The 21,810-nt window shown below is 35.2% G+C and overlaps 3 protein-coding genes across 5 annotated transcripts; 2 read left to right on the top strand and 1 right to left on the bottom strand.

Moving 5' to 3' along the window:
- Positions 1-1,610: 1,610 nt before the first annotated feature.
- LOC140794345 (mitochondrial inner membrane protein OXA1-like) lies at positions 1,611-6,956 on the bottom strand. The gene is made up of 9 exons (XM_073146358.1): positions 6,225-6,956; positions 6,023-6,113; positions 5,247-5,291; positions 5,001-5,059; positions 4,633-4,708; positions 4,383-4,514; positions 2,979-3,086; positions 2,266-2,320; positions 1,611-2,178 (listed from the first exon to the last, which is right to left on the bottom strand). The coding sequence occupies exons 1-9, from the start codon at positions 6,659-6,661 to the stop codon at positions 1,922-1,924; spliced, it is 1,260 nt and encodes a 419-aa protein (XP_073002459.1). The 5' UTR covers positions 6,662-6,956; the 3' UTR covers positions 1,611-1,921.
- A 955-nt stretch (positions 6,957-7,911) lies between these two features.
- On the top strand, positions 7,912-9,303 carry LOC140793958 (uncharacterized). The gene is made up of 3 exons (XM_073145750.1): positions 7,912-8,342; positions 8,670-8,767; positions 8,920-9,303. Exons 1-3 carry the CDS (start codon positions 8,114-8,116, stop codon positions 9,010-9,012), a joined length of 420 nt encoding a protein of 139 aa, XP_073001851.1. The 5' UTR covers positions 7,912-8,113; the 3' UTR covers positions 9,013-9,303.
- Positions 9,304-10,142: 839 nt separating this feature from the next.
- LOC140794234 (probable trehalase) lies at positions 10,143-18,489 on the top strand. Of its 3 annotated transcripts, none has more exons than XM_073146166.1 (11): positions 10,143-10,808; positions 12,308-12,427; positions 12,503-12,618; positions 12,725-12,825; positions 12,921-13,030; positions 13,548-13,620; positions 14,388-14,555; positions 14,659-14,746; positions 15,843-15,957; positions 16,169-16,382; positions 18,128-18,489. In XM_073146166.1, the coding sequence occupies exons 1-11, from the start codon at positions 10,213-10,215 to the stop codon at positions 18,215-18,217; spliced, it is 1,791 nt and encodes a 596-aa protein (XP_073002267.1). In that variant the 5' UTR covers positions 10,143-10,212; the 3' UTR covers positions 18,218-18,489. The 3 variants fall into 3 exon arrangements, 2 of the variants coding, with proteins under 2 accessions (XP_073002267.1, XP_073002268.1); XR_012110089.1 differs by having other exon boundaries at positions 10,144-10,808; positions 16,127-16,382; XM_073146167.1 differs by lacking the exon at positions 18,128-18,489 and having other exon boundaries at positions 10,144-10,808; positions 16,122-16,206.
- Positions 18,490-21,810: the final 3,321 nt, after the last annotated feature.

Genomic DNA, 21,810 nt, shown 5'->3' with positions numbered 1-21,810 from the left:
CTTCAATTTAAATATAATTCTCTATCTCTATCTATTAAAATTTAATTTAAATCAATTTTAAACTAACGAGAGATATATGTAAATAATAAAAAATAATTAAAAAAATAAAATATAATTAAATTTTTATCAAGTTAATTATAAAAGTCATCAATACCCTTATTTTGATATATATACATTATTCTCAGTTAATGATATATATGTCTTTTATTTAATAAAATATTAAGATAATATAATTGTTAAAAAAATAATGTGCAAGATTATATATTTAAAAAAAATTACCTGAAGAACCCGTAATATCTTTCATTCCTATTATACCCTTAAAGATCTTCACCATTAGATCTTCATCAAATTGATCGATAAAGAATTAATTCGATTGCACGAAAGAAACCCTTTTAAATATATTATAGCCAGCATGTACTGAACTGTTAATCTGCTAGCAACTAACTGTGGAATAAAATATTAGCCAATCCAACTACCACGGACAGTGAGGGCTTTGCAAAGGATCTTTGGCATAAAAGTAGTGGACGAGCCATTTCTAAGTCATTTTCAAATAGAGCCTAACAAGAGCGGAAAGAGAAAAAAAGAGATGCAAGTTATCTTTGTTGGTTAGCGAGTTGGAGGTAAAAGAAGTCAACATAACGCGTAACAATGAGTTGTTGTAGTACTGCAAGAAATCAAGTCCATTTTCTGCTACTGGTTTGCTTCTCTCAATATTCTACCCTACTTCCCTTTGCTTCTCCACCTCTTTTTGTTTCCTTTAAAATCTCTCTATCCTCTTCTTATAGGTAGATAGATTGGGTGGACTCCTTTTGTCGCGATTATTTCTTCCCATTTTTTTCCTGAATTAGGTCACCCCTCAAATCGTTGTGCTTCTCAATCATTCTTTGGCATCATTAATTAATGAACTCACCATGATGCATATTAATATATATATATATATATATATATATATATATATATATATATATATGCATCTAATTGCCGCGAATCAGTATACAGATTTAAAATTCTCGACCTTTACAGCTGAGGTAGTATTTCGGGCTTGTATATCTTTTGTTGCCAGGAATTACTGAATTACAGCTACTTTTCGGCATACTGCCCTAATTTTGTTTCACCGTAACGTCGAGTTAGCGAAGTTGACATGTATCAACTATTATTAATTTATATATTTCGAAGTTGGTAGATCCTAGGAAAATAAATTAAAATTGGAATGAAACGTGATGCTCATGACGCATAGATGTATTTATAATTTTACGGTGTACTATTAAGAAGATTTCTATATATAGAGGTGTATAATTTATTTGATATGCCACGTGCATCACGAGATTACTGGCAACTAATCTCGTTTCTCTCCCGCTTGCAATGTGCGATTATAAAACTATCTCATCTCTGAAACAAATAATGGACTTCTAGAATTGATGAGATTACTATCTCGATGGCGAGGCTGTAACTTGTCGCAAATGGAGAGCACATAGAATTGAAAAGACCTTGAAACGTAAAGCATCTTAGAATGCGATGTATATGCTTGTCACAAATTGCGCCGGCCTAATAAAAGGAAGTGCTTCTCTAACAATCAACCACAATTGACGCTGTATGTAAATATTGCCAGATTGTTACAAAACTGAGTCAAATTGCAACAGCACTGTTAGAAACAAGATTATGGCTCCAGACATTCGAAGCTACAAAAACTATCGTCTATGTTTGACGTGTCAACACTCAAAAATGAATAAACTTATTTTGCCAAAAAAATGGTGACCACCTCATACAACATCACATAAACAGATTGCATTATTTGTAAACAATCGTGTGGAGTCGGGGTGTGCTTGTAATTCTGAATAGTTGTTCTTTACAAAAATCGGCATGTGGTCCATATATTTCCCACCTTTTCTAAAGGTTGCTTCTACCATCGCCCAAGAATCTCTCACCTTTTCTTAGGTTTGTTTCTAGACTTCACCGTCTTCTCTAGGTATCTGATCCTCTGGCTGATGACAGAAGATGTAGATACCTTCCTCTCTTGAGGTTTTGAAAGCTCAGGAGCATTAGCTGATAGTGGAGAGGCTGATGGAGTAATTGATTTCGGTGCCCCGAAGAAAGAAAAGCTTGGTTGCGGTGCTGGTGTTGGCTGAGGTACTATTTTAGGAAGATTCAAGAACTTTCTTACTGGAGGGCGTTTGATCACTACTCAGAATGAAAAGGCATAATCATTAGGTCCTTGCGACATACAAATCATACAAGAATAACAACTAAAAGATCACATGAACTCACCAAATCCATATGCAAGAGAGAAGATGTTTGACGTTATCCAATAGCAAAAAATGGCCTGGCATGAAAGACAAGATCAGTATAAAAATATAAAGCGCCTAATAAGTTCAGTTTTATACACGTAACACATCCATCGATGATTCTTAACTAGGTCGATTTGTTTATCTCCCAAACAGCACGACTTCTATAAAACATGTTCTACCTCCAACCACCCAATGTTCAATTATACTTTCTTGTCCATTTTTTCTGTACCTAACCATCAGTTACTTCAAGGTAGCAACCTTTCTTTCCTCATTTTGTAGACACCCTCCTTTCCTCATTCCTTTCTAAGTGAAATATAAGATTATAACCAAATGGTGTGTACATGAGAAGCTCCATTAATTAACATGTCTCTTTAACATGCAAAAGTCCCATATACAAGCATCAGGATATATATTTAACCGCCAAATCTCGAAAAATGACTGGGCATAATCGGTTCAAATCAACCAAAGATAGGTCCGGAAGTCATGATTAGTACAAGAAGGTAGACCACAGTCAAGAAACCCCAATGTTTCAAGAACAGAAAGAATGTCCATACTCATTTTCCCCCCAAACTGCTTTGTCTCTTTTATGCAGTACTTTGCAGTTACATCACATGAATTCAAAATTTAGATCTTTTGCCATTTTGCATGCAATGTTTATCTCTAGATTATGAACAAGTGGCAACAATAACATACCTTTGGAAAATTGGCTGTAAATGGCACAGTCAAAAGAGCAATTCCTCTAGAGAAGTTCTTCATCGTATTAACCATAGGATTTCCTTCCATACCTTCTTGCATGTTCAGCTGAAATAACATCCATCTTGCATTAGCTTATCTCTTAACTCGATAGAGTACCAACAGAAACTAATTTAAGATCACTAAAGAATTTAATGAATATTTCTCAAAGCATTTAAATGCCCATTACAGCTGCTCGGAGGATCAAGTATAATATGCGAGAACATCCTATTAGGCTAATATACATACTGATGATGCGATTACAGAAATATTTTATGGAACATATTAGAGAAATAGACTAGTATGCTCAAAAATTCAAGGCGACAGATTTAAACTTGAAGGAAAGCCAATATATCATTATAGTTATACAATCATGTGTCGAACTCAGACCCAATAGACTACAGGACGCAGTAGACTATAGGACGCAGTAGCACAAAAGAATGATTTATCCAACAAACAAGAACTAAGGATGAATGACTGTTCAAAATCAACTAAAATGCAGCTGGTGCACATATAGGCACATGCAAGGTCAAGAACAACAAACTGCATTTCTCCATTTTGACTGGAAGAAGGCACTCAAAAAGTTTGTACATAGAACTAGAGTAACAGGTTGTACAAACTACAAACACTTCAATTCAAACATCAGGTTTTCTTTCTTTATTGTTTACTACCACTCTACCAACAATCTCATGTTCTCAAGAGTGACTTAAAGATACCTTTCTCGCCAAGAAAATAGTAGCTATACAGTAAGTAAATTTGTGATCATCCATCTAGGCCACTTCAAGACAAATTCTAACTCAAACTTCTATATTTCCTCAAAAGAAAATTGGTTAAATCTAGCTAAAGCTATCGAATACGATCATATGGTATGAAGTGGGCCTGTAATTCCTTATCTTTTATTTCTACCAACTCCATGTATAGTAGTCAACATAAGAATTATATTGAATAGGTTTCGTTGTAAATTTCCAAAAGAATATGATATCAGCTACTTCACATTGGCATTTTAAATTTCATATCCTTCGTTATCTTTCTTTAGCAGCTTTTAGGAGAATTGACTTTCTTAAGAAGCTTTTAGGAGAACTGACTTTCTTAAGAAGCTTTTAGGAGAACTGACTTTCTTAAGGTCAATAAGTTGTAGTAGTATGTATCTATGAATATAAGGTTGATTCGTATACCAACAAGACAGAATATATTAAGACAGAATATATTAGAGACCATACATGTTCCATTATTTGAAAAGATGCCAGTAGGATGACAGCACAGGCATTAAAGTCATAACAGAACTAGTTTGCTACTTTGCTCATTTACATTTTGCAAATTAAGCCAGCATATTAACTTATCAACACAATGAGAAAATAAGCTTACCTCCACAGTAGCCAAGAAGGTCAATGATGTTAACACTGGAAATATGTAAAGTTGATCCGGAGTTGTCAAATCCGTAAACCAGAATGCTCCACCACCTTTAAGAGATGGAACTTTCTCGACCATGTTTGATATCTAGAATATACAAGGAACTATTAGATCACTTATGGCCAAATAATGAGATAAGTGGATTTGTCACTTCATAGCCCATATTAAACAAATAAATACATCTGATTTAGTGAAGTCTACTTACAGCAAAAAAGAAGCTCATGAAAACAGGTCCCTGGATGAATAGTCCTTTCAGTGGAGTAAATGGTGTGACCCCATGCCTGAAATAAATTTCAAAGAGAGAAAATGAAGCAATTACAACAATCAGTAATGTTCCAAACCAAACATTCAGCACAGCGTGACAGGCCATGCCAAGGGTACTGGCACCAGCAGTGTGAGATTTGGAAGGCAGGAAGCAAGATAGAATTATTTTTTCAGATATATGTTGGACATTGCTAAGATAAAGTTCTATCTAATATTACCCAAAAGAAAAAGAACAAACTACTGAGAGTAGAAATGTATGGATAAAACCATACTAGGAAAAAAAAATCATATCATTCAAAAGGAGCATACTTTTTGAATAATGCCTTCATCCGTTTTTGACCATCCTGAATAGATTGCGGATCCATAGACTGTGGCAAGTAAGTCGGCGTTAATGCTTATAAAAAGAAAGGTTACACTGGATAACACTGACACAAAGCAAAAGGCACTTTCCATGGTTACAGAACAAGAAATTCTAATGTACAGAAAGGTAATTAACCAAAGAAAAAGGATGTTCTAGCTACTCTAGTAACTGTTGAGTTAAGAGTAAAATGGTACATTTTGCATTTCTTGCTTAAGTTCCTCCAGCTCTGGTCTCATCATCTGCAATTTAAAAAGAAATTGAAAATTAAACACAGGATTCAAGTGAAAATCAATATCTTACCTAAAGAGAGTATAGAACTTGCAGAATAAAATGCTTAAACAACTTGTACAAATATTTTAAATCACAGAAATACCAGAATAACATATATTCCGTCTAACTCAAATTGGCGACTTAAATCTCAATTCAGCTCTACCATGGAAAATTCTAATCAAAAGGTTCATTGCATTTTTCTCATTCTTCCTATCATAAGTTCTCATTGAATATTCTCTGTCCATTGGCACCTTTCGCCTAAATAACTTCTGTTTCTTCTTACTAAGGAAAAATGCCATCATTGCTCGAGTCTGATTGCCCCAACCATTTTCTCTGACCATATCCTCTGTTAGTGCTACAAACGTGGACAGACAGCTCCATCAACATGGTTCAAGCAGAAAAATGATAATAGAAACTCATGCCATCCTCATTTTCAAATTCTTCCTTGCAATAGCGTAGCCAAGACATAAAAAGGATGTAAAACATAGATAAACAATGTCTGGAAAACCATCTTTACCAATTGCAAAATTATAAAAGAGGTACACATATTTCGAAACTCACCGAACTTGAATAAAGATGTCACGGCAAATGCAACATATCATCAATTCAACAAAATATACTTAGCATGTGTTACAGTAGAAAAAGGAGCAAAGTTATACATCTAAATCTGCAAAGAATACAAGAACTAATTGCAACTCACGTTAAGCTTGACGGTGGCCTTCATCTGGTTCAACAAAAGCGGGATCGTAGACCCTCGAATCATCAATGTCGTCAGCGCAATACAAGCCCACCTAAGAAGCATAAACCAAAAAAAAAAGAAAAAAAAAATCAAATGAAACCAATTTATCCAGAATCTATTCCAATATCACCACCAAAGAAGAAACGAGGATAACGAAACAAACCAATTGAGCCCAGTGAAAGAATGAACCCCATCGATCAAGTACTGCAGCGCCGCCACCGGGAAGAACGAATCGGCCGCCGCAGCCGCCACTTCGCCCGCGAACGGAGCCGGCGGCACGGAGGCCGCCACTGCGGCGTCGGAGAGGACCTCCGCGACGTCCTTGATGGAGTCGATCCCGCTGGATCCATCGGGGGAGGAGGAGTAGCCGCGGAGGAGGCAGGGATCGAGGCCGAGAGGGAGGTGGGAGAAGCCAAGAAGGGTTCTTGGATCGCGACGCGGAGATCCAGCGAAGCCTGAAATGGATCTGGAGAGAGGAGATGAAGAGAGGGGCGGGGAGGTGTCGCGGTCGTCGAGGAGGAGGAGGTGGGAGAAGGAAGGGCAGAGGCGGCGGGAGAGGTGGGTGAGATTGGAGGCTAGGGTTCTACGAACGCAAGCCATTTGGGGACGAGAAAAGTAGAGGAGCTCAGAGGTTTTAGGATCTCGTGAGATGGACGAAGACCGGAAAAGAGGGTTTAGGCATTATTTAGGCATTATTTAGGCATTAGTATGGAGGATGTTGAGGGGAACGGCTTGATCGGCGAAGTTTTTCTTAGGCTAAATTACCTAACAATATCATTTATAACCTCAAAAAAACACTCAGACTTCTTAAATTACCAAATCCCTATAGAAAATATGTGCAAGAAAGAAAGAGGAGAAAGAGAGAGAGAGAGAGAGAGAGAGAGAGAGTGTGTGTGACAAAGTTTGAGTGGAAAATGAATTAAGAGGGGAATGGTCCTGTGACAAAAGGAGTTGCTATTTTTCAGAGAAAAATGTGAAAAATATAGCAGAGAAATTATGAAAAAGAAAAGAAAAAAAAAATACAAGAGTAGTATAAACAAGGTAAATATAATTTCGGCACAAATAAGAGTAAAAAATGGTCAATTAACACTTATCATTTTAAATAGTTTTAGAGTTTTAGTGTCACATTTTTTTCTATTACGAATATAAGTGATATCGTCTTATAATTTAGTGTGCGTAAGTATAATTTTATATTTATTTTATTGGAGAAGTGAATTGGAAATCGGGTCGATAAATACAACTCTTTGTCTCTTGCTAATAGATTATAAGTTTATAATTTAATCATATAGACTAACAAAAGCAATATATCTAAATCAAGACGCATATAATATTTTAATAAATTTTTTATTAATATCAATTCAAATATTTATTAGAGATTCAAACCATATCATTTATCATGCTTGGACTATATGCCCTCTATGGTTGATGGGTTTCTTTCTGCAAGATTATCAATCAATGTTATAACTCATTTGAACTTTTAAATTGAAATGCTGAATATAATGTAACATCCTTTATATTTCATTTGTAATCTACTCCCTCTTTCTCTATAAACTAAACTAGCAGGAAAAATGGACTGAGAAGAAAGAAAATTACAAGCTATAAAAATGGTTAAAACAATATAAAATATTAGTCAATTAAGTGATATGGTAATGATATATATTCAACCATGTTTACATGTCAATAGAAAGAACTTAATGTTATTTTACTAGTATTTAATAAAGGAGCCTAAACAAATCTATTAGCTGGTAATTTCTTCAACCTCTTCAAATGGCATATTCTTCTAAATGACACTCAATCTTCTGCAATAAGAATCGAATTCCCCAATTCGATCACCAATTGAAGCACACGAAAAAGAAAATTAATCTAAAATCTAAGAGCACACGTGGCAGAAACTCCCAGATATTTCACTCCCTCACCACCCTGCTCCTATTTTTAAAGTCGACCCATCTCCCAATATCTTCGACCAACCCTCGTCATCCATTTATCGATCCATCTATCCATCCATCCTATCGGACAGCAGCGTCGATAAGTCCGACCTCCGATCTCCGATCAATGGATCTGAAGGCGATGATGGACGGTGAGGGATGGACGGAGGCGCTCCACACCTCCTTCCTCACATCGATGGAGGAAACCTTCGTCCGAGAAATGCTCACGTGCGCCACCACGCCCGCCCCCGAGCCTCCTCTCGACCGTCACGTCCCCGACAGCGGCACGGAGTCTAACCGCCGCTTCCAGAGCAGCCGGTTTACCCGGTCTCCGCCGCTGCCGAAGGCGGACCAAGGTACGATCTCTAAAAAAGACAGCTCCCGGTTCGCGTAAAAGCATTGCCGTCGCGGTGGTGAACTCCGTGAGTTGACCGCACGACGGCCGCGGAAGCATGAAATGAGTCGGAGGGAGACTGACGAAAATAGCCTCCGATATTTTTGCTCAGTAGATTTTTGATAAAGCGACCCCTACCCTTTTTTAATACTCCAATTGTATCCACATAGAATAGGGGGTAGAATTGTCAAAATGTCGGGAGGCATTTATCGATCTTTTCAGTTTATTTATTTATTTTATTTATTTTTTCCCAATCCTATCCGACCTGACTATTTTTGTCTGTTTCTAGAAATTCTTCCAGGGATCGAGGACTCGGTGTTCGCGAATCGCGAAGAGGCGAGAAAGCGGCCGCTTTCCCTGTGTCTGTGTGATGCCTCGCAGGATCAGGTTAGTATACTTTGGTCCTCCATTAGTAATTATACAAGAAAATAGCTCCAGCCTCCAGTTGATCTGGCCCATTAATCCAGTAAAGAATAAAAATTAAAAACTCCAAATTACAAGTTTTCTTTCTCTAGTCTAACTCTTCATGTTTTATTAAGGTGGTTCCAAAGTTTGGAGGCAAGGAAGAAGACAATGGTACATCTAACGAGACTAACCAGAGGAAGAGAAAAATTAAAGAAGAGAGAGACTGATCAATTTGACAAACTCTAGTCCTTCATCTCATCAGTCAAAAGCAGCAGTTAGATATCATTGATGGCATTAGAAGAGAGAAGAGATATTGAGATGTATGTTAGATTCTTTGTTTGTGCTTAGGGAAAGTATATTTATTGACAGTAGAATTGCTGAATCTTTTAAGAGCATCAGAGATAGAAGTTGACTGATAGAGAAAAGTGGTGTGCTAGAGTTGATTAATGTGATATTTTACTTATAAATTTAGAGGAAGAAAGCGTGGCAATACAACAGTTAGCTACTATTTACTATAAGGATGTGTTTGATTGTCAGAGAGTGAAAAATAAAAATAGTTATTTTTCACACAAAAAATTATTTTATATTTATTAATTGTAAAAAATAAATTAAAGAAATAACTTTCTTACTATAAGTTAGATAAAAGCCTATTTAGCATAAGTTGGGCCAGGTCTCAGGGCTTATTCCAGCCAGATTTAGCTTAGCTCTTGGGCTAGAGGTATAATCGAGCGGAGGAAGCTTTAAGTCAAAGGGACAAGTTTGCTTGATAAGCAAATTCAAATCTATTTCAAATAAAATTAAATCAATCTTGAACAAAGCCTGAATGAATTAAACTTGCATCTAGTTTGAATTGAATGTTAGGAGATATATACTTTCTAAAATCAAAATCAGATATGCAACAAAATTGAATCCTTTATATATATATATATATATATATAAATAAATATTGACGGAGATCATTTAGCGAAGCCCAATTGAGTAGGCCTGTGCTTAATTTTAAAATAAAATTTAAATTTGGTACTAGACATTTTATACATTAAGTTATTTTTATTTTTTAAATTTATTTTATATCACATTAAATATAATTATTATAATTTTATTTTAGAATACATAATAATATAAAAGTAGTTATTTCTAGAATAACACCCTCAATTCGTTTTGGTAATAATAAATTAGACTTCGTTATTTCTATTACTAAACCAAGAAAGCTTAACATTGAAGTGTTTTTAATAATTAAATCTAAAAGTAAAATGGGACCAAATTCTCCCGCGTGGGATTTAAAGTGGGGCCCGCAAAGTCGTGCGAATCTCTCATCGAATATAAACTTTATATATCTCTCCTCCTCGAAAGTCACGACAACCGATGCACCGTCATTTTATATTCTCTCCAACACTTTACAAACAAAATTCCCATGATTTAGCCCACTGATGGAAACGCACCTACCGGAGGACCCTAAGCTCAGAACTCACAGCTCTTCCCTCCTCTCCCTCTCGTTGTCCTTCTCCTTCATGCTCTTCTCTACAACTATGGCGTCCTCCTCCGTCGTCTACGCCGTTGACCCTCTCGTCTCATTCCTCCAGCGCCTCCAGTCCGATGCCCTCAAAACCCTAGGCCCCGCCGACTTCGACCCAAAGCTCTACGTCGACCTCCCCCTCAAGAATGACCTCTCGGTCACCGAGGCCGCCTTCACGAAGCTTCCACGCGTCAACGGCGCGATCCCGGCGGCCGATCTGGAGCGGTTCGTGGAGGAGTATTTCGACGAGGCGGGGTCGGATTTGGTGCACACGGAGCCGGTGGATTTCGTGGCAGAGCCCGAGGGGTTCTTGCCCAAGGTGGAGAACCCACAGGTGAGGGCTTGGGCACTGGAGGTGCATGCGTTGTGGAGGAATTTGTCGCGGAGGGTGGCGGACGAGGTGAGACGAAGGCCGGAGAGGCACACGCTGCTCCCGTTGCCCGAGATGCTGTTTATACCAGGGTCACGGTTTAGGGAGGTTTACTACTGGGATTCTTATTGGGTTATCAGGTGAGGCCTTCTAAGATTCTATTTTTTTATTTATTAAGTGAAGTAAGTTTTTTCTTATATTTTGCATTAATTGGCTCCAGTTACAGTTGCGAAAAAGTAAGCTATTGACTTTACAAATGCAAACCTTATCGTGTGTCTTTTCTCGCCAATATTCTGACTATTCTAAACTGTTCTGTGATCTATTTAACCAGTCTCATGTTCCCAAATCATACTGATTTTTATTTTTTTTTGGGAGCACAAATCATATTGAATTGCAATTATGATTGGAGGACTAAACAGACACATGCATCGACAAAGTACATAAGTTTTGCTTAAAAGCATCTCCAATGCTTGGGCTCCAAATATGGCTCAAAAAATGGAGCAAGAGCCCGGTGCACTCCAATGCACCGGGCTCCATATATATTATAAAATAATATAATATATATTATTATATTAGCTATTTTAAATTGCTTAATAGATCATCTTAGCGTTATTATTTTTTATTAAAAAATATATGGTTAGAAAACTCTCATCGAGATCTTTAAAATAAGATTAATATTCAATAGTTTTAGAAGTAATTTTAAATTACTAATTTTTTAATTAAACACATTGAAATTACATTACACGAAATAAACATCAAAATAAGCATTACATGTCATTAACTAAAAATATTAAAATTACATTACCTAAAATAAGCAGAAATTAACCAAACATAATAAAAGCAATAGATGTTTAATATTTTGGTCATTGAAGAGCTTGAAGCCAATGATGATGAACGATTTCAACGATTCCTTGCGCGACATAGGAAGATCCAAGATAGAGAGGCTCATTTTGAGCTTCGAAATGCACTAATTGAACACTTATGAAAGAGACACGGGAATGAAGGAATATAAATTTTAATGTAATTTTTATTTGATGTATTTCATATCTAATGTATTTTAATTTTTAATATTTACATTGGGGATAATTTTGAGTAATTATATTTTAGGATACATAATTTATTAGACTCATTTTTATAAATAATAAAAAAAATTAAATTTAAATTAACTCAAAAATAATTTAATATTAGACTCATTTTTATAAATAATAAAAAAAATTAAAATTAAAATTAACTCAAAAGTAATTTAATATTAGACTCATTTTAAAGGTCTCGATGAGACCTTTCCAATGGTATTTTTTTTATTAAAAACCGATTAGTAAAACTAATTATATGCTTAGCTTAACTAACTAAATTATTTAACAAAGGATACAAATAGAATTAAAATTATTGAATATAACACTTATTGGGTAATTTTGGCATTTTCAAAAAGTTGATGTGACAAATGGAGCCCGGCTCCATTTTCATGGTGGGGCTCCAAATTTGAAGCCCCATTATTCATGGCTCTAAATTTGGAGCCCCATATAGAGCCCGGTTGGAGATGCTCTAAGTGAAACATGTGCTTATTGTCTATTTATTTTATGTATAGTTATATTAAGATTTCAAATCTGCTGCTCATTTAAAATTATGGGTTTTCCTGTAGGGGCTTACTAGCAAGCAAAATGTATGACAGTGCAAAGGCAATAGTGCATAATCTTGTATCTCTTCTTGAACATTATGGTCATGTACTTAATGGTGCAAGAACCTACTATAGCAATCGAAGGTGATACTCTGTTTGCGTAGTTTTTACTTGTAATATTATTCATTATTTCCCTTAATGTGGTACATGTCTGTGCAGCCAACCTCCACTTCTGAGTTCGATGATATTGGATATATTCATGAGAACCAATGATTTGGCATTTGTGAAGAAAGTATACCCTTCATTGCTGAAAGAGTATAACTTCTGGATGTCAGGTTTTCTTCTTTAGTGCATTACATAATTGGCTTGTTCTCATGCAGGCTTGACCTTTTTGTGTGTTATGTATTGTCCTTTTTCTCATACATGAAGTTTGGCCTGCAGATGTTCATAAAGTGATTATTCGAGATGTTCAAGGACACAACCACTGCTTAAACCGCTACCAAGCTATGTGGAACAAGCCCAGGCCAGAAAGTGCAACAATTGTATACTCTTCTTTACATTTGAGATGTCTTAATCTGATAGTGACATTGAGGTTCACCTAACAAGGACCAGGTCTTTTCTGGGTACTTTCTCTTAGGATGAGGAATCAGCTTACAAGCTTTTGACTGCTTCTCAGAAGGAAAATTTTTACCACCAACTTGCTTCAGCAGCTGAATCCGGATGGGATTTCAGCTCTCGCTGGATGAGGTTGTAATGATCTCCTGCTGTGTGCAGCCTTTAAGTTGCAATTATTTGTAGATTTCATTAGGTGTAGATATCTTACACCTAATATAATAGCCTTGTGGTAATATTTTTGCTGTCTGAATTTATGATTCATGCATAAATCTTCTTTCAAGTGATTCTATCTATTTTGCTACGGAGATAGATCAAGTTAGGGAATCTTGAGTGTCTTGTCGTGCTGTAATTATGCAATTCATCAACTGCAGCTTTGCTGTTAAGATCTAAGGACTTCGATTTTGTTGTACCACAACCATAGTTTCCAATATAATTAAACTGAATCCTTTTTATTTTACGTATCAATTGGTTCGGTATAATACAACTGTACATCACATATCAAAGCTCTATTCTTTGTACTTATGAAGTGAAAAAAAGAAGTATCAAGTCAAATAGATTATGTAGGCCTAAAAAAGGTAGAGCATCTTTACAAACTTCAGATTTTTTGATGTCATTAATTTCTTTCTAATGGTTTCCATGTTTGGTGCAGTAATTCATCTGATTTGACTACGTTAGCAACAACGTCGATCATACCTGTTGACCTGAACACATTCTTATACAAGGTGTTGTATGAAGAACAATAGAATATGTGAATTCAGTTGTACAAATATACAGTTCTTTGGCTAAATAGTTCTTTCTAGTAGTTTATAGGGCTATTCCTTTGACTGCAATTACTGAATTAACAAGGGCTATGCGGAACAATATCATTTTTTTTTGAAACTGAATAACTGATATCAGTTTCCATTCATTCAGATTAGTCTTCTACTCACTGCATTTAATGAGCAAACATTATTTTTCCAATCAAGTAGGCGGGCGCAAAATTTATAAAATTTGAACTTTGAAGAATGTAGACATTTATTAGTTATCATGATAATGAGGTTGTTGGGGACCATTATCTTTCTTGACACTACATTTAAAGTTTAAACTGTAAAGAAATGAAAGAAAAAGTAACTTGGGGAAAATTTATGCAAGTAGCTAAATAATAACTTGTCAAAACTTGGAGGTTCTCAACAATTCTCATGATTTTACTTGAATCAATCTTTAGTCCTTCTGAAGTCAAGCTCCACTAGATACAAATCTTGGACCATTAATTTCCCAGTGAACATATTCCCAAATCCCAAGTCATAACTATTTTTGTATGTGCAGTCTGAAAGTTCCCAGATAGGAAAATTAAATGTTAATTCTCTGTTATCCTATTTTCTATTTTAGCCTTTGAGGACTTTTTACCCTGTATTTTTTTTTCTATTGCGTACATGAAAATAAGTTCTGATAATTTATGGCATTTCTGCATTGCCCTTACCTCTTAAAGTACCTGTTGTTATTCTTACAGATGGAACTTGACATAGCCGTATTTGCTAAACTTGTTGGAGACAATTCAACCTCAGAAAAGTTCTTCAAGGCCTTAAAAGCAAGGCAAGCTGCAATTGCATCCATCTTCTGGAACTCTAACATGGAGCAATGGCTTGACTACCGGCTGATCAATAGGAGCAACTGTGAGGTGCTTTTTTTTTTAAAATTTAAATATCTGATCTTACCACCTTTAAGTAGAGTACCAACAATTATGAGTGCCTATATATGACCATAAACTCTCATTTTTCTAGGGAGTCTACCAATGGCAAGCTCATTATCAAAACACTAACATTTTTGCATCCAACTTTATCCCTTTATGGACTAAGGCTTATGGTTCAGGTTTGTCCTTATTTCCGACAGTGCAAAGTATTTTGGTCAAATCTTTTATGCTGACCAGCATCATATGCCAATTTTTTTTCTGAATATTCACAAAAAGAAAAAAGATATTTCAGAGTTACTTGGAGAATTAGACTATTTTCTCTTAGATGAATGGATAAGAGTACCAGGTGATACATATACAAGAACTCTATACGTGAATATATTACAATTAGTCAAAAAGTGCTATAGGTAAGATCTATAATTTGTAATTCTGGAAGGATATAGTATTTTCTGCTATTTGAAGCAGTTATTTTATTCTGGGTTGAACTAAACCACATTATTTTGATAGATTAGGATGCAGACTAATGAAGTTTTCCAATCATACAATGTTCTGATAATTGGCTAGTTCCATTATAATTTAATCAATCACATAAAGCATTACACTTCTTCTGAGTAACAGATATTATAAATCTTTACTCCCAAATTTATATTCTGTGGATTTGTCGTTACTTTTTTGGATCATTTTCTTTGGTATTTGCACCAGTAAAGGAAATAACAGCAATTAAATCAGACAAGACTCTTTTCGAATTCTGTTACAAAGTCAGAGCTTCCTTTTTGCATTTAATTTTTCTTTATAAGTTATAACACGCTAATTGTTCCACAATTCTCGGTATAAGAATTGTGCCCCATGAGATAAAGATCTTTGGAGAAACTGTTATGGTTTCAGCAAATACATTTTTTGTAGTAGGGTATTAAATTTTTGGTTTAACGGGAATGACAAAACCAGAGTTGGTTAGATAACAAAAAGAGTTTAGGCATAAAAATATAAATGTAGAGATATAAGCCTGTGCTTTGTCTGGAATACTGTGCCATTTTCATTAGAAATTCAGTAAGAGAAGTTTTTTTTTAATGCATCAAGCTGAGATACACGAAGCTCACGCCTTGATAATGATTGATTCTTTTTTCAAAATAATATTAGGTTCTATATTTGAAGGGGTTTTTTTCGGTTTTGTATCTTATTTTCTTCAGTCAGCACAAAGTTCATCCGTGATTGTTAAGAGTGTGATTTATACTTGAACATAGTTTAGTAACTGAAGTTAATTAAAATATTATTCAGAACTAGATACAAGCAAAAGACTGGCAGCTGAGAAAATTCTTAAAAGCCTTCAAAGATCGGGATTAATTCATGCTGCTGGAATCGCAACTTCATTGTCAAATACCGAACAACAATGGTTAGTTCTCTCAGCACAATAGAGTAGATGTTGAATCATTGCAATAATCCATGAAAGAGATATGGATAGTGAATTCCTCTTAATTTTAATCTGAATAGGCTAATGATTTTACATCCTTATTTTTCTCATTTTTCAAAACTTTCCAACTTTGTGTATCGTGTTAGAGTAGATTCCCATATTTTTGACCATATGGACAAATTCTGTTGAGAAGGGACTTTCCAAATGGTTGGGCCCCATTGCAGCATTTGATTGTACAAGGATTAGCAAATTGCGGTTCAAAAGAAGCAAGGTCTTTGGCTGAGAATATTGCTATAAGGTGGATCAGAACGAACTATGCTGCTTTCAAAACTACTGGTGCAATGCATGAAAAATACAATGTTGAAGCCTGTGGAAAAATTGGAGGTGGTGGTGAATACAAACCTCAGGTAAAGAGTTCTTAAGACAAACATGTTTTCTGTTTCTTTTTTCAGGTTGTTGGATAATGAATAATTTTCAGAACTGTTCATAATTCTATTCCTTGTCCTACAAGCCTCATTGTCCCATTGTGAGATGACTCCGTCTCGTGTTCCAAGTAATCAAAGTTCTTTATCATGCTATTGTCTCCTTATACAATTTCCGTCTGTTGTGAAAGCATCTGGTATAAGTTCTTCTTGCTTGTTCTTTCTCACTCATTTATTTTATCTTTTGTGTTATGCTTCATATGTTAATGCTCTCTCGATGTTTCTGAACTTGAATTGCAACTAAGTATTGGTTTATAGGGTTATCCCAGAAACGTACTACTAGAATGTCTTGCATAATCATCCATTACAGTTGGCAAATTAGTAGCATGTGTGGAGTTATATTATTCATATTTACATCCCTTTCTTGCAGAAAGCATCATTTCAATTTCTTTTGAATGGACTGGCTCTTGCATTTATCTTGTGATATGTTTCTTAGGGATTATTAAGTATGAGCCTTTTTGGCTTTTTAGGAATATCCTCTGTACAGAGTTTGCTATACTGTTCTCCATCATATCATGACCTTTAATCCAATTTGGATGTAATTTTGAGTGGATAAAAGTGTCTTCGCCTAAAAGGTTAATTTTAGATTAGCACAAGCTCTTAATCATGTAGAAGAATTCTTAGATGGTGCCATCGTTAGCTGTTCACTGCGGTACCATTTTGGTGGATGAGGAGTAATCTTAATTGTGATTATTTAATATTTGCATAGATAGATACTTGCTCTTGTGATATGTAGGTGTATATCGTATGAATTAGTTGCAGATGCCTTTTAGAAGATACAATCTGAACATAAACATTTATCGATTCCCAAGTCATTTAATATAACGAGCTTACATCCAAACTGATGAATATCTTGAAAAGGTGGTTAATTTTCAGTGTCACCAACCTGAACTTTCTTATTCTTCAGATCCTCAGTGGTCTAGATGGTGGTTATAAATGCTTTGAGCTGATGTATGAGTCTTGACTCTTGAACCCAGAAAACAATGCGCCACATTACTCACTTCCAGGCTAGAATATTTAGAATAATCCTCCTGCCTTTCAGCACTTCAAAGTGGCTTTACTTAAAGGTGGATCAGTTCACTTTAGTGACTCAAGTTAGATAGATATCTCCAATTCAAGATATCAAAAAGTTATTGTATATTTTCAGCTTTATTTTTCTTTCTCCTTTTGGAGATTAATTCCCATCTTCCAGCCCTGCATATAATATAAAATTTAAAAATCCATCATTTTGCCTTAAAAAGATGAGTCAAAGATGTTAGAATATATCCAATGTTCTTCTAGATTTACTTAGCTCTGATGATGTTCCTCAACATTTCCTTAATGCCCTCTCCCTTTTCTTGAGAAAAGCCTTTTCCTCATATTTTAGTTCCACCTACTTAATATTTACCTAGTGCAATATATAGTTGAGTAATACATGCCAGTCAGGTTGCAGGAAGCTCTGTTTGCTTGTTGCAGTTATACATGCAAAACATTAATGCAATTCTTGGATATTAGTAAATTTTACTTTTTTGCATCTGATGTCTGATTTAACAAACTTTAGCTGTCTCTTTCTATTTCCTTCTAATGTCACGTTGACCATTTTGATTGGATTTCAATGCTAGACATCTTCTGCAGGATGTCATTAAGAAATGTGCTATTTATTCTTACCACTCATACTTCTCTTTATGCAGACTGGCTTTGGTTGGTCAAATGGTGTAATCTTAGCATTTTTAGAGGAGTTTGGATGGCCTCATGACAGGGACATAGATTGTCAATTGTGAAACAAAAGAAAATCTGTCGAAGTTTTGGCATGGATTAGATTATGATGTAAGTTGAGCAAATACAAATCTGTGATGCCTTCCAAGGGCAGCAAACGATGCACATTTGAGGATATTGGACTACTGCTGGTGAAATATGACCAACTTTTTTTCCATAAACTAGGAAATGAGTGTCAAGTGGATGCTCGCTCTAGTTTATTATGTTGTAAGAATGACCATTGTATTTTTCTACTCTTATAAAGCATTATAGAATAAACGATCCAATTTCTCCGTTATCCATCATCTTTGGTCAATGTAACATGGTTTATATTATATGGATGGTGACATTAAACACTAGCATAAATCTTTTGAACCCAATTAGGTGACCTCTAGTGTGATTAATTACAAGGCATAAGATCCAATTAACTAGGCTTGTACTCTTAACCCCAACTAAGGGAACACTAATTGGGGTGGGCCATCATCAAGCAAACTGTGGGTTTGGCTTTTCTTCTACCAAAATCTTTGTTTTCCCCTTGCAAGTAGGACTTTTGGCATTCCACGGATTTCAATCTTTTGACCAGATAGGCAAATGCAACTAACTAGATGCTTCTCATGTATGTTTTTTAAAACAAGGCCGGTGCATTGGTTCTTGGATCACACAATAATGGGAATCTTTCTTGCAACTTTGAAATATTTGAGCTAAATCCTTTGTGGGTCACTTGGAAACTTTTGTTTAACTCCCTTCACTGACCTAATTGATTTGAGTAATCCCAAGTTGCATTAAAGTAAAGCCACCACAACCATTGCATTAGGCATCTTCTAGCCTTGTCTTTATATCAAATACAACAATTTGTTTCTACTTGGAGCTCCTCATAATTTATTGATCAATTATAGTTGGGATTAGAAAGCAACGGGAAGAGGTAGTGATCATTCCAAAATCTAGAAGCAATTGGATTAGTCATCGAAACTGGGCTTTCCAAGTGCATGTATTTCACCCACTAAGCAATCAATAAAAGCATGATAAAATATTAAACGAGCCACATGATTATTGCTAGCTTAATATGGGATTTGGTGATGGATGAACAAATTATTAGTAGTTTTCGAAAGGACCCACCTAGTTGGTGGGTTTTGTGGGGTTAAGAAGTGATCCTCCAATCATAAGCAAGGCCCGTACCAGAGCTTCTTTCTAGGGTAAAGTAGCAACCAAGGGAAGTACAAGCCAATGGGCTTCAACTTTAGAGGCTCCTAGGACCAAAAGTGAACAAGGACTTGGTGATGGAGAGAGAGAGAGAGAGAGAGAGAGAGAATTAAGAACCCCATTTTAGATTACTAAATCTTTTTTAATGAGTAATTAGTATACAGCATTTCTAATTTTCATTGTAAGTGAGCGAGATTCAAGTTGGCTACACGAGTTTTCAGCACTAGGACACAATTTTATTTAAAATTAAATACATAAACAACTTTCAGATGCATGCAAAATTAAGATGTTAAGAGTAACTTAGCATGAAATAGAAAATGATTAGCCACAAGGGAAGCCCAAACTGGCATGTGCATTAGATAAAGGGAGAGAGAGTATTTGTATGCGTATGTGTGTATGTGTGAGCCCCACTATGATTTGGGAGGGCTTGAAACAAGGATAACAAATCTTTCAATCATTGAACAATGACACCCTTTAGCCAATAGTTTAAAAGTGAGCTTTTAGTATTAAATGGTGGAAGACTGAGGAGGGCTTTAGATTCCATCCATGCTCAATGGATATTTATATATATATAAAAGAAGAGAGAGAGAGAAAGAGAGAGAGAGGGGCAAATGGAGTTGGTGGAACACCTAAGTGAGATGAGATGGATTTGGGTCAGTTGGTAATAGAAACAAAGTGTTAGTTAAAAAATAATATTAGAGTAGGACTACCTTAATGTACAGTCCCTTTTCGCATCTCATACGTAAAGACAAGTTGGGGAAGAAGGAAATCTTTAGAGATAGTGTGTGTGAGACAGAGAGAGAGATTTCATCTAGATACTTCTCTCTCCCTCTTTAGTCTTTATCTATCTATGGGGGGCCAACTCTTTAATGCCACAAACATGTCAATAGTCTTAGTATAAGTCAGCACCCAAGTTGGGTTTAGAAATTATTATAGATTTCATTTCAACTCTTGGAGTAATTTGCAATCTAAAGGGCCATTTTAGAGAGGAGGTCAATGCTTGGTTTAGAAATTTTTCTCCTATTTGTGGTCAGGTTTGTTTTTCTGCTTATTGAATAGAAAAAATAGAGCAAAAAGAGATGATATATGTATAGAGTTTAGAATTTCAAGTAGGTAGAGATTCCGTGCAGGTTAAATATTCATCCCATTAATTTTTTTGTGTATTTAATAATTTTAATCACGAATTAAAATTAAGCACAAAGAAATTATAAAATTAAAGTAAGCATACTCAAAATCATCGAATATTCATACTCAATGCATTAACATACATTCAACAGTACCCTAATCTTATTACGATCGGCTATATAAATTTTTAAAGTGACAACGACCAAAGAACAATTAACATATGGCCAAGGATTTGGAAAGCTACTAAAACTCTTTTTATTCTTGTTTCTTTCTCTTCGTAAAACTAGAGTTGATAGAGATGGATGGAAAGAAAAAAAATTGAAATATCCATTAGACAACTATTTAGAATAATTATTTGCTTGTCTTCGTGGAATGAGAGTGAAACCTAGCTAGAAAATCTTCCTATTTTCCAATTGAATCATTGAGAAGAAGACAATACTAATAAGAATGATACTAATAGGACTATGACACGATGAAATAGACCCCGGATAGCAAAGCGAGATTTGAATTCTTACCATGGTATTATCCTCGTGCACTTATTCCTTATCATGAAGGAAAATAAGAAAGAAATGGATTAATCCGTCGATAACTTCATCTCTATTCTCTAATCAAATACCTACCGCAAGGTCACCATAACGTCATTATAATATAAAAAGAGAGAGGCTAATATGATATAATTTGAACTTGGACCAGTTGATACTCTACAATGTCTTTGAGAAAAATGAAGCTTAGATTGTCAAAGGAGACCTCGGTTTTTGTCATCTATTATTATGCATTCTTGGGATAATAATTTGGATAGTAAATTAGGGATTTGGTTTTTATTTTTGTTCTTTGACTTTGTCAAACTTATATTAATGCGTGAGGCTTAGTAGTTAGTATAGTCTTAGATGATGGGCATCAACTATATATATTTTAAAACAAACTTGTTGAGAGTAAATTCCATGTAGACAATAGTAAAAAATTTAAAACTATTTTTGGATAGTGTCGATGATATTGAAGGATGGTTGGTTGACATGAAAACAGGTAAAAGATGGGGGTGGGGAAGAGAATTTAATGAAGCTAATTAACGTATACCAAATATTTTTCCTTTCACCAACTTATGATCTATGACTCTTTTAGTGCATAATAAAATAATATGACTTTAATTTTTCTCACTACATGAGAAAATTTCGATCCCTTAAATGAGTTATTTATATAAAAATAATCTTATATTTTAATAATAGTAAAATTGGGCTATTAAAACTGAATAAATTTATTTTACAACAAAGTGCACGTACTTTCCGTAAAAGATGGG

Source organism: Typha latifolia, chromosome 8 (genome assembly GCF_019914945.1).
Source record: "Typha latifolia isolate L0001 chromosome 8, TyphaL0001v2, whole genome shotgun sequence".
Lineage (NCBI taxonomy): Eukaryota > Viridiplantae > Streptophyta > Magnoliopsida > Poales > Typhaceae > Typha > Typha latifolia.
This window is presented reverse-complemented; position numbering and strand designations above follow the sequence as displayed.

What these genes read in the sequence shown, in the direction of transcription:
- LOC140794234 (XM_073146166.1), top strand. Translation starts at nt 10,213, where the DNA reads ATGGAAACGCACCTACCGGAGGACCCTAAGCTCAGAACTCACAGCTCT. An exon ending in GGCCAGAAAGTGCAACAATT is followed by an intron (nt 12,826 to 12,920) that starts GTATACTCTTCT and finishes ACTTTCTCTTAG; the next exon opens with GATGAGGAATCAGCTTACAA. An exon ending in TCAATAGGAGCAACTGTGAG is followed by an intron (nt 14,556 to 14,658) that starts GTGCTTTTTTTT and finishes TCATTTTTCTAG; the next exon opens with GGAGTCTACCAATGGCAAGC.
- LOC140793958 (XM_073145750.1), top strand. Translation starts at nt 8,114, where the DNA reads ATGGATCTGAAGGCGATGATGGACGGTGAGGGATGGACGGAGGCGCTC. An exon ending in GCTGCCGAAGGCGGACCAAG is followed by an intron (nt 8,343 to 8,669) that starts GTACGATCTCTA and finishes GTCTGTTTCTAG; the next exon opens with AAATTCTTCCAGGGATCGAG. An exon ending in GTGATGCCTCGCAGGATCAG is followed by an intron (nt 8,768 to 8,919) that starts GTTAGTATACTT and finishes TGTTTTATTAAG; the next exon opens with GTGGTTCCAAAGTTTGGAGG.
- LOC140794345 (XM_073146358.1), bottom strand. Translation starts at nt 6,661, where the DNA reads ATGGCTTGCGTTCGTAGAACCCTAGCCTCCAATCTCACCCACCTCTCC. An exon ending in ATGAAGGCATTATTCAAAAA is followed by an intron (nt 4,709 to 5,000) that starts GTATGCTCCTTT and finishes AATTTATTTCAG; the next exon opens with GCATGGGGTCACACCATTTA. An exon ending in TCATGAGCTTCTTTTTTGCT is followed by an intron (nt 4,515 to 4,632) that starts GTAAGTAGACTT and finishes TGTATATTCTAG; the next exon opens with ATATCAAACATGGTCGAGAA.